General features: G+C 38.4%; 1 protein-coding gene across 3 annotated transcripts in view; it reads left to right on the top strand.

Moving 5' to 3' along the window:
- Positions 1 to 12460, top strand: part of VTI1A (vesicle transport through interaction with t-SNAREs 1A) — a 307337-nt gene that overhangs the window by 168102 nt on the left and 126775 nt on the right. For 2 of the 3 annotated variants that reach the window (XM_012723716.1, XM_004680434.2), the window contains 2 exons: positions 6451 to 6521; positions 7188 to 7249. In XM_012723716.1, the coding sequence (XP_012579170.1) occupies positions 6451 to 6521; positions 7188 to 7249 (133 nt within the window). Of the gene's footprint in view, positions 1 to 6450; positions 6522 to 7187; positions 7258 to 12460 lie in introns of all 3 variants that reach the window. The other variant, XM_012723717.1, reaches the window with a different exon arrangement.

Below are 12460 nucleotides of genomic sequence, written 5' to 3'. Positions count from 1 at the left end.
AAAGCATATCTATAGGTATGAAAATGAACTATTTCCTTTACTATCAAAAAAATTTTTTTAAGCCCAGAAAGGAAGGAAGCATAGTAGTCATTAAGAAAGAGCTACAAAGATAGCTCAGTGCTCTTCTACCTCACACCATAAACAAAAATGAAATCACAATGGGCCACACACGTAACTGTAAAAACTGAAGATATCAAACTCTTGGAAGAAAGCACAGCTCAGAAGTAACAATGGAATTTTAGATATAACATTAAAAACACAGGCAGCAAAAGAAAAAATAGGTCAATTTAACTTTATTAAAATTAAAACATTTTGTACATTGAAAAAACAATAGAGTGAAAAGACAGCCTAGAGAATTTGAACATTGCAGATCTGATAAAGGTCCAATATCTCAGAAAAAAAGAACACATACAGCTTAATTACAAAACAAGAAGCCAGTTTTAATCTGATACAGGACTTAAAATAGACATTCATCCAAAGAAGATATGTACAGACAAAAGTATAAGAAATGGTGTTCTACAGCATTAGTCATTAGGGAAATCCAAATCAAAGCCACAGTGAGATTCAATTTTTTGAAAAAATGGAAAATCGCATTTTTGGCTAAAAAGAAATTAGAACCCCAATATAGTGCTAGTAAGAATGTAAAATGGCATAGTCACAGTGGAAAACAGCTTTAGGATTCCTCAAAAGTTTGAACACAGAATTCCTGTATGAGTCAGCAATTCCCTTCCTAAGTATATTCCCAACATAATTGAAGACAACACTTAAAAAGGATTTGTTACATGGTCATATCAGCACTATTCACAGCAGCCAAAAGGTACAAACAACTGAAATACCCTTCAAAGGGTGAATAAAATGTGGCACATACAATGGAATATTACTCAGCCAGAAAGCAAGCTGATACCTGCTAAACCTTAGATGAACCTTGAAAACATTAAGGCAAATGAAAGAGGCCAGTTGATGACCACAAATTGTTCTGATTTCAGTGATTTTTTTTTTTTTTTAGTATTTAAACCTGATGATTGCAAGCCATAAAGATTTATCACCCCCACGTTTATATATTGACATGTACCTATTGCCATTTACCCAAATCAAAGGCAAGAACTGGATCATCCTTTGGACCAGATTTCCCTTAGAGCTTCAGTTCAAATTGAGAACAGAATAAAGATGGTGTGAGGGGAGGATCAAGGCCAGAAATTCTAGCATCATCTTGTGTTCGCATGTGACAGCTGAGTTTCTACGATTTCAACTTTCACCAAACACTTCAGTGAAATGTTCTCTTAGACCCTGAACACAGGTCTCAAGTCAATTGAGTACGTTCCACTCCATAGGTGATACCCCTGTGTGACCTACTTGGCACAACAGACCTCTCCTGTCTCACCTGTACTGCTCCCCACTCTATCTCTGGTGAATCCTCTCACCCCGTGCATCTCTGGCCTGTGCCCCAGTTCTTGTATGCATAAATAAATAAATCTTTTTTTAAAAAAAAGTAGTTTACGGCTCTCCCAGGTGGCATAACGGGTTAAAGCACCGCATTATGAAGCTCTCCAAATACACTGCAGCACCAGTTCAATCCCCGCCTGGGAGGTGACCCACATGGCACAGCAGACCTCTCCTGACCCACCTGCCGTTCCCCTCAGCATTGCACTTTGTCAATCTGCTCCCCACTCTGTCTCTGGTGAATCCCACCACTCTTGCACCTCTGGCCTGCACCCCAGTTTTGTAAGCATAAATAAATAAAAAATTTTTTAAAGCAGTTTACATTCTGATGGGGGAAGAAAGGACATATAAGCAAGGAGACATAAGCTCAGTTCCTACTACAGCAAAGCGGGGAACATAAGAGATAAGGGGTGAAACAGGCCAAAGCCAGGCTCTCCTGAACAGGCAACCAGACTGGCTCAAGACAACCTGTGTTTATCCTGTGCAGGTGGGACTCAGTGTTGCCAGATATTCAGAATTTTTTTAAAAAGCCAAAGTCTATTTTTTTATATGAAATCTCCTACTAAAACTTTTGCTGTTGCCAGCCCCTTCAGAAATGCTTAAAATAGGGTTTCATAGAAAGCAAAATGTGTTTGCTAGCTACATACATTCAGCTGTCCATGCGATGGTGACTTCTGAATAAGCAGAATCAAACATTTCACAATCAGTGATAGAATATGTGTAGTTGACAAAGAGTATAGATAGCGATTAACTCTCCCCACGATTTCTAAAAAGGCTTTGTAATTACTTTTCTGTCCATAGTCAATAGTTTACAGCACTTTTTGTTTTTTTTAGAATGAGTCATTCATTCAGCTCGGAGATCTGGGTGATGCCGAACACGTCTCTCTTGTCTGTTCAGTAAATACGTGTTTGGTAAATTCCACAAGTGAGCCTTGGGAATGTGTCTTGACAATTTTGTCCATTCAGGTTTTCTGCTGCTTCATCTCCTGGCTTTTACATTCTTTATTGAATTGTGAAAAAGGGATGTCCTTCCTGCTGCTGTGGTCTTTCGCAAAATAGAATAGATTCATTCCAGTTTTTGAATGAAGCTGTAATTAACATGGTTCCTTTTGTTTAACAACCTCAATTTACATAGTACCTGCTCATTCCAGAGCATCATTATTGGTAGCACAGCTTCATTGACTGATGTCTGAGGGCTCTGGGAATAGTGTTTGTTAATTATCTGCAGCAAACCAGGTAACTAAGGGGAGGTTCTGCTACTATGACTTTGATGAAAGTAGCACTGATGATTTTTAATTGCTTAATGATAGATTTGATCATCATAAAGCAAAATAGAATACATCCTCACCTGCTGAGGAGGTAGTGTTAAATCATAATTGCTTTAAAGGGGAAAAGAAACCTCAGCCATGCACTCTGTTTTGTTACATTCCTGCTAAGAATGCAGAAGCTTAACCACCAGTTTATTTGAATGCATGCTTTTCTATAATGCCTTCATGGAAATGCTTGGAAATTCTGCATAGCACATAGTAACATAAATACCTTCAGAAGCCAAGCAGCCTCCTGTAGGAAGTAGTCCAGTGTTGGAGACTTGGGCTTAAAAGCATTGAAGTTTGAGTTGCTGGTTTCTTGCTGTTTGCAGCGTGGTCTTAGGGAGCAGGGCAAGAGGTGGCAACACAGTAGCCAGCTGGGGTGGACCCCTGGGTCATGTTTGCTTAAGTGGCCCTATAAGGAAAAAAAGGCATTAGAGGTTTTTCTTTCTGAATTTCAAAATGACACTTTTTTTTTTCTTTTTTTAAAATATTCCATTAGTGTAACATTGACTTATAACCTTATTTTAAGTTAGGCATTAAATTTTTATAAATGTTTTGAGTCTTTATATGTTAGAGCCAGAAAGGATGCTGAAGTCTAAAGGACTGTCATTTTATGTTTAAAGAAACTGAGGCCCAGAAAAAGAAGTGATTTACCTAATGAAATCTCAAATGAATACTGAGGTTTTTTTTTTTTTTTTTAAGTGTATCTTAAAGGCAAGAGAAACATGGAGATCTTTCTGGAGATGGTGTTTCTGTATTCTCCAATACAGTAGCCAGTAACCACATGAGAGTACTGAGCACTTGAAATGTGATTAATAATCTCAAGGAACCAAATTTTCAACTTTACTGAATTTCAAATAATTTAAATTTTAATAGTGCGTGTGGCTGTTGGTACTACATTGGACAGAGCTGTTCAGGGATTTTCAGTTTTCATCCCTTACCTGTCATGATCTTCCTTGAATATTCCACTCTGGCAAATAGAATCTAAACACCAATTAATGATCAACTTTTATTTACCTCCTCTTCATCCTTGTTTTTGTGACTTTGATATGTTGTATTTTCTGTTTATGTTGATATTATTTGATTTAACTTCTATGGATTCAAATCCCTTGAGCCTGCAGAATTTCCTTTAGCATTTCTTAGAACTGGGTTCTGCTGGGATTAGTCTTATCTTTTGTCATGCCAGGCCAGTCCTTCAGGAAGTTTCTTGCTAGATTGCAGTTCTCTGGCTGCTCCTCCATTCCTTCATGGGGCAGGAAAGTGTTGAATGCCTATTGTACATTCCGGCCCCCTCCCGATATATTGAAAAGGAGAGGAAATGTTAGCCTAAGTTGTTTTGCAGTTTGTGACCCAATAAACAGGGCCATAGGTCAAGGACATGATTCATTCTGGGTAATTGTGAAAACAAAAGCTCACTTTATAAGTTGAATGTTGTACTCCCTTGATGATTCCCAGGATCCCTGTGGAAAGGATAGAAGAAGTACAGGAAGGAACTTTCCATTCCAGGAATTCATTCATTATGCTCACACTGACAGGTAGAATTCCACCATCCAGACCCCGTTTTGATTTTCCTTCATGCTTCCCATTGTGTCTTAATGTCAAGAAGATCTTCATTGTCATCAAATGCAGTATTTACAAAATTTATGATTTCTCAAAATATTTCAGTAGAGACTGTATAGAGAGCCCTATTCTGAACATTCTACGAAAGCCTGAAGAACTGGAATTGCTACACTCAGCACATTACATCTGCCACTGGTTCAGGCCTATGTCTTTGTTGGTCTTTTTAGTGAGCATCACACCTTGACTTACATTATTCAAGAAAAGCAAACTGACAGTGTTACTTATTTCCTAATGAAATGGTTCATGCATTTGTATGGTACCCAGTAGCATTCAAAATATTTCACGTAGGTTATCTTACCTGATGGTAACAACAGTTTTATAAGCGAGGTGGGACAGATACTTTGTCCTGTCAATAAAATGGCAGTTCAAATGGGTTATGACAACAGTCCTAGGATGGAGGGTGGTGGGGGTGGCGTTGAAGTTATGAAGCCTTTGGATTTTTAGGTAGAGACAGATATACACACAAACACACATATATATCAATTGTTACCATTCACTGAGTGCTTATTATACAGGTCAGTTACTGTGCTGAGTTGTTTTTTTGTTTGTTTGTTTTTAAGATTTATTTATGCATACAGGACAGAGGTACAGGGGCAGTGAGAGGATTCACTAGAGCAGAACAGGAAGGCTGATGAAATACACTGCTTATGGGAGCAGTGGGCAAGTCAGGAGAGCCACACCATGTGAGTCACCTCCGGGATGGGGATCGAACTCATGCTGAAGTGGATTTAGCTTCGTAGTGCTGTGCTTTGACTTGCTGCACCACAGGGAGGGCCCTGTGCTGAATATTTTAACTGAATTATATCTTATTTAACCCTACAACAACCCCATATGATAGAGACCTATTCTTATACCCATGGTAGAGATAGATAAACTAAGACAATGAAGTTAAGTGACGTATGGAAGGCCACACAGCTGGTAAGCATCAGCCCTGGAACTGGGGCTCAAGCAGAATGACTCCACAGTCTAGGATCTCAATATAGGTTTTAGGACATCCCTCTAAATCGTTTTTAGGATGCATACATCTCTTAATAATTTTATTAAATTGCTTTCTATGAGTAATTATTGCTATTATTAATAGCAATATTTATAGCAAAATTAAGTAATAGCAGAATTATTGCTATTATTAATAGCAAGTAAAATGATGCTTGTTAACTGTTTCTATAAGTTTACAAACCAGAAATGATAACTGCTACAGGTTATGGAAAAAGAAGTAAGACCCTGTGGGGAGATGGGAACACCTGTAACAAGGATATCAGACTGGTGCCAAGATTCCACAAGGCAGAGTGGCATCTTCCTGTTACCGAATATATCTTGTTTCAGGAGGTGGAGAATGCCTCTTGAAGAAAAATTTATTCAAGGCAGCTATTTGTAAAAGGACCTATGGTCAGAGGGCAGAGGGCAGTCTTTCTAGTACCAACCCAGTGGGATGATACCACAGGGAAAACCTCACTGGAACCCAGCCGTGAATGTCTTAACCTGACTGTGCAGGTATAAATGTTTAGAATTTTTGTCTCCAACTGGAGTTTTCAACAACTTATCCATGTCACCCTGACTCTAATAAGAACATGTTAAATGAGTCCTTGCTCCAAGAGGGCAGAAACCTAAAGATAGTTCCACTCCCGACAACCTGCTGTAGTTAGATATGAGGTTATTTATATTGTTCTAAATACAGTTTGACTTACGTATGCAAAGCAGTGTTAGGGAAGGCTAAAGTCATTGACATTATTCACAACCTGTGAAGGCTAACTTCCATGATGACAAAATAATAGAAAGGCTACTGGGTCTGGTGTCTCTTTCTGGGTAGATAATATGCTGAGGTGGCCTTGGGCAAGTCATAGCATCTTGAAATCATTCTTGCCATGCGGGTCATACCCTACAGGTTGAGTTATAAGTCACATATAACCACCCCTGAGACAAATAGGTAAATTTACCAAATGCTTTTAAAATAATTTTTCAAGTACATGAGTTGAAATATGTACACTGCTCAAACATTAATCCTTCACTATTGTCATTTTAGTTCTTCTGAAGGTTAGTCTCACTTTGTGCCCAAAGTTGTCTCAACTTTTCTCTTCCACAGAACAAATTGGCCAAGAAATGTTGGAAAATCTCAGTCATGACAGAGAAAAGATACAGCGAGCACGTGAACGGGTAAGTAAAAGGGACGCCATCTTTTCCACAAATTCAGTAAATAAGACATAAATAAAGGATCTTTGGGCAAGCATAGACAATTATGCTGCTGGAAGTTCATGTGTATATGGCTGGGATGGAAGAAAGATGTAGTCTTGGAGGGGGAAGAAGTGCTTGGAATGGAGAAGGACTAAGCTGTCTCTTTGTGTCAGCATCTGGGAATGCCCTGAGGGAGGTATTTTATTTAGCTCTTTAACTCAGAAGGTCTTTGAGGGAGATTTTGGAGTCTGTCAAGTCTTTCAGAGTGAAAGCTGTGAAAATACTGTTGTCTCATCTCCCTCACTTCATTTGTTTCCATTTATAGTTCTAGGATTTTACATGTTCATATATTGCAGTTTAATTACCAGATATAAATATTAATAAACTTTGTCAGCCTATAATACATGTGTTTTTATATCCAGTTCAAATATCCAATTTAAAACTCCTGCAATTATCTAATGCATGTTTCTGAAACTAAGACTTTTGGGAGTTTTTGTAAGTGTCCAAAATATCCTTTGGTATATTTGAGCATTTTTTAAGAATTAGATTTTCTACATCATGAAGGAAGAGTATTGCTTGCCAGTGCACTTTAAAATCAATCCAGTTGCATGAAATTTTTTGGTTCTAATGCTCCTTTTCTCCTTCTAGCTGCGGGAAACAGACGCTAACTTGGGCAAAAGCTCGAGAGTTCTGACAGGGATGTTGCGAAGGTAAGAAGGTAGGGACCTGTCTTTCTCTCTTGCTCCCTTTTTTAAAACTATGTTTTTCATCTCATTGCATCTGGGTATTTTCCAAGCTTGTGAGCCTCTGTTCTTAGTGCCCTGAGTCAAGACCCTTTTGAAATGACAGAGCACTGACATTAACTCTTGTTTGGACAGAGACACATTCTGAGTAACTTAGATTAGAGGGAAGGCTTGAGCTAGGGGGGTTACCTCAAGCTATGGAAAATATTAGGGTATTTTTTCATAGCCTGAGGAAGGCCCCATGGCAGGAACAGACTGATTTTCGTTTCTGTTTCGATAGCCTCTTCTTACAGGAGGAATACAGGCTTTGCTGTCTCTGGTCGTGTTTTTATTTCTCTGTTAAGCGCCGCTGTTTGGGGCAACATTTTGTATTTGTGCATCCTTTAAGGTGATTTTTAAAATTGAAATATTACCTCAAATGCTGAATTTGTATGTGTGAACAAACAAATGCTAATGTTTTCTGTGTGTAACTAACCTTTGGTGGAAAACATTCAGGAGAGTATGTGAAAAATGAATGAGTATAGGTAATAGTCTATATTCTGTGTTTTGGAGTATTTTTTGGAGGGAATAAGAATATTTTCATTCTTCTGAAAACTGGGGTCATTTTTTACTTAGGTATGGTCCTCAGGAGATTATTTTACACTGAGAACCTACAAATAAGAGCATCATCTAGTGTATAGTCTTCAGTCTGGAACTGTGAATACAAGTGTGAATGAAGTTTGTTGAAAATCATCTCTAGAATAGCCTAATTGGAATTTGAAAGTAAAAGTTCATTGTCATTGATGCTGCGATCATATGTGTATCCATTCATAAGAATTTGCTGTAAGTGTAGTTGCCAGGTTAGAGATTGCCTAGGACCCAATTAGATGTGCAGTAGCTTAGTCTTCGAGGTCAATGCGATTTCTATTAGTTTGGTCAGTAGCCAGCCAGTGTTCCAGGCACACTTGCAGCCTGTGGTCACTTCATGCTACGTTCTTTGCCCTTTCCTGGGAGTCCAGTTCCAATTCAGAGCCAGAGTCTCTGATCAACAGTCATATGCAAATGACCTAGAAAAACTCAAAATCCACGCAAGAGAGAGGTGGCAATTGAAAGGAATGCTTCAGTGCCTATAGACAATAAAAAAGAAAAAATGGGGGGAACCTCTCTTGCTTTCCTGGGAGGGCCCCGGCGATGTGAGCTGTAACGAATATTCTGCGTGTGTCTCCGTTTTGTCAAGTCTCATTAAAGAGTCCTTCTGCTTTATGTCACTTGAGCTGTCCAGAAATCATTCATCATTTTTAGTGTAAAAAATATCATGTGGATATTTAAATAATATCATATTAATGTTAAAGTTCAGCTGTCATTTAAGGGTATGGCTTAATCAGATGTAGCATTTAGGAAAAATAGTTTATTCAGGCTCCGAGTGGCTTTCAGGTTGGCAGATTCAAATAAGGATTTATGGGTTTCTAAACCAATGTATTTCTGTCCCTGTTTCTGCTTGATGTACCTCACCCTTTTGTGCAGGACACAGCAGACCGTTATTTCAACAAATAAAGCATCTCCTCATATTGTGTTTGAATAAATTTGCAAGTCATTTAGAGGGGGAGCAGCACAAACAACTTCTACAATCTTGGACTGAGCTTTCTGGAGGGAAATGGTGCTAACGTGGTGTTTTCATAAGCTCACAGAAGAAAATTGCTTTGCTGAAATCTACTTGGAGTTCCCCTTGAGGTAAACTCAGTCAATCACTGACTCGTCTTCTTTGGGGATCCTAGAGTCGGAACAGAAATAAAAATGCCCAGATGGACGCCCGCTTGCTCTGTCTGAGCCCAAGAAACTCCTAAGCCCACCTGTGCCTACCAGTGACAGTGACTGCTGTTGCTAGTGTCTTCAGCCGGGGCACAATGGAGATCTTGGTATCAGCCGCTGTACCCAGCCAGGTCTGTTGCATCAGGGTTGTAACCTCACCACGTCTTTGGAAACCAAATACATATGGTGGTTTTGTGCTAGTTTCTCATGACTGTCCCACGTGACATGCGATTTATTTGGGACTTACGGGGGGGAAAAAAAAAAACAAACAAAAACAGCTTCCCAGCTCCTTTACTCCATTGTTTTATTACCCCCTGGAAAAATCGTTTCTCAAGAAATAGAGGCAGGGTGGATGAGCTGTCTTTATTGAAGCCTCTGGTCTTGCTTCCTCTGATTCATTCCTCCCTTGCACGTAGCACTTCATTCCAACAGTGGTGAGGTTTTATTTCTGGAAGGGAGATCACATTCTCCTACTTTTGTTCTTACCAAAACTGTATGGCTCCGCATGTGTCAACAGGTGCTTCTCATTGAAGAAAAGTTATGATACTGACCCGTATACTCTCTGGTCACTTTCACCAATATATCAAAGAAATAAATGTCCTCTTTGTACAGGTAGGTCTTCACCTGTGTACCGTATAGACATGTTTGTTTTCATAGAATGAGTTCCGTGTGGCTTAGAAAAGTAAAGTAATCTACTACACCCTAAACCAAGGAATTATTTCTTTTAAAAGAAAGACGACTGATTACGTTTCATTTTTTTTTTTAACTGGATGTTTAAATTTGTAAAATGAACAAAATGGCATGCCACAGTCCCTCCTTCGGGTCATTTTAAGTGTAGTGAATTTAGTGAATTGTCTGTTATGAAGACAGGTGAAAGCAATGTCCTCTCGTGCGCTGTCTATCTGCTCCTAAGTCCTTATGATCCTCTATTTGACTGGGAATAAAAAGGAGTAAGTGGCAGTCACTATCTTTGTGCTTTTTTTTTTTAAAGATTTATTTATTTATGCATACAGAACTGGGGTAGGCCAGAGGTGTAGGGGTGGTGAGAGGTTTCACCAGAGACAGAGTGGGGAGCAGAACAAGCAGATTGAGGAAGTACACTGCTGAGGGGAGCAGCGGGCGGGTCAGGAGAGATCTGCCGGGCCATGTGGGTCACCTCTGGGGTGGGAATCAAACTCATGCTGAAGTGGCTTTAGCTTCTTGGTGCCGTGCCTTAACCCCTGCGCCACTAGAGAGGGCCCCTCTTTGTGCTTTTTAATCTCATATTCACTTCAGTGAAAAGGAAAGTCTCCCTTCTTTCTTCTTTCGTATTCTGTCTCATGTTTATTCACCTCCTCAGCAGTACTGAATGCCTTTTTCTGAGACCGTGGCGGGGTCATCAAAGGAAACCAATGTGAGTCTTGCCTTCAGAGCACTTCAGTCTGTTAGTGACCATGTGCACCAGAGTGCTGTAAGAGTTGACAAAATTGTGAAAATGACAAAATTATGTTGTTCTTAGTGAAGCCATTAAAGATTCTGCAACTTCAATTAATCACACCTGGCCATTAATAAGGACACAAGGAAAACATAGCCAACAGTAAATATGACTTAACTAGCTATACATACAATCCATGAGTCTGAAAAAACAGAGAAGTTGAAGGTGATTCGCAGAATCATATGTTAAGTTTTTAAAGGAACTAAGGTATGCAGAAAATATCAAAGCTATTTAGTCTACTGAGATAGAAACTAATTCAAACCAAATAAATTATACTTCACCTAATTACTCCAAAAGAAAGAAAATAAAGAAAATTGATACATTTAAAATTATAACATTAAAAGTTGACATCAGAGTGCAGAGATAGCTGATTTCCTGGAAAGTAATTTTTCTCCTGTCTTGACATGAGATGGAGAGCTACCTAGAGACAGAACGTTCATTTCCTGACTCTGCAGACAGTTCTAAATAATGTGGCTTCAGATAATAATGAAAATGGTCGTGAAACAAATGACCATTCATATGGTGACTGAGGCCAAAGAAACATATATTCATTGACTTTCACAAAATTTGATTATTATAATCAGTTGTCTTAAAGTGTCACACATAGCCTGGGGGCCCTTCACACACATGCACAAATGCACATGTCACATGTGTGGTTTGTTTCTGTACATTTCCCTGGGGAGCCCCATAGACCCCCACAATGCTGGCCATGGTCGAAATGAAAACAGAAGTTTTCAAAATTTTCAGTCAGAAAACAAAGTCCAGATGGTTCTGTTTTTTTTTTTTTTTATTTTACCATTGAAGAATTACTAATTTGTCAATAATAGAATGCTTGTTTCTAGAAGGATCTGAAGGATTCCTCAGGAATGTAATGAAATTATAATTTGAGGTTTCCACTGACATAAATTTGGAAGATATGTTATAACTTTATATCAACTCATTGACTGTTGATATGCTGGCCAAGGTTTGCCAGCAACATATTATAGAAACACCTGTCTGGTTGCCTTAACACCAAATCATTTCTTCTCACCCCACTCTTAAGTATAATTGGCTCTACATTTTTCACATATTTTTAATAATTCAAAATATTTCCATTAAAAAGTGAATTTTGTTTGTCCTTCCAGTGTATACAGTAACTTCTTTAAGCAGGTAGTTGATGAAGGGTCTTTGTACTAAATTGATAATATAAACCAGACAGACGGTTTTAAATGCAGTCGACCTAGGTGATCCTCTTCATAGTTTATTACCAAATGTGTGTATTTGTGCTCAAGCTACTTCTCAGTCAGTCTGGGGAATAATTGCCATCATCACTGTTATCACATTTTACATTTTAAACATGATCTTGTTGCTTTGGTGGGGTGGCAAGTAAAACATGTAAAAAACATAAATGTGCAGTCACTACTGTTTCTAAAGTATACCAGAAATACCAATGTAAGAGCTTAACACTAAAGCAATATAATTTTTGAAAGAAGCAGATTTATTCTTAAATTATCACAACTGTGTGGCTTTTTTATAATCTTTAATAATTCATTATTTTGCTCTCCCTTTTTCCTGGGAAACAATTAGTTGTACTTTCATTGTTGCTATTATAATGTGTTTAAAAATTCAACACTAGAGAGTTTTCAGACTTGTGAAGAAAATGTCCTTGAAATATACTCCATTTTTATGCACTGAAAAGTGTGTCTTTTCTCATACTACCTTATATTTACATTTTTTTATTTTTTCTATTTTGGGGTTTTTTGTTTGTTTGTTCATCTTGTTCTTCTTTCTTTGCGTGTATTAACTAGTGACAAACCTAGGCCCTGACCTGAAATTAGTACAGTGAAATCTTACTGGCTAAGATATTCTCAGCTTTTAATCAAGTGCCTGTGCTTTGAGAATAAAGTGATTGAATTTGCTGTATATTGTTCAGCCTC

This window comes from Condylura cristata, unplaced genomic scaffold (assembly GCF_000260355.1).
Source record: "Condylura cristata isolate star-nosed mole 26May11 unplaced genomic scaffold, ConCri1.0 scaffold00011, whole genome shotgun sequence".
Classification (NCBI taxonomy): Eukaryota; Metazoa; Chordata; class Mammalia; order Eulipotyphla; family Talpidae; genus Condylura; species Condylura cristata.
The sequence above is the reverse complement of the archived record's forward strand: the minus strand, read 5'-3'. Positions and strand labels throughout refer to the sequence as shown.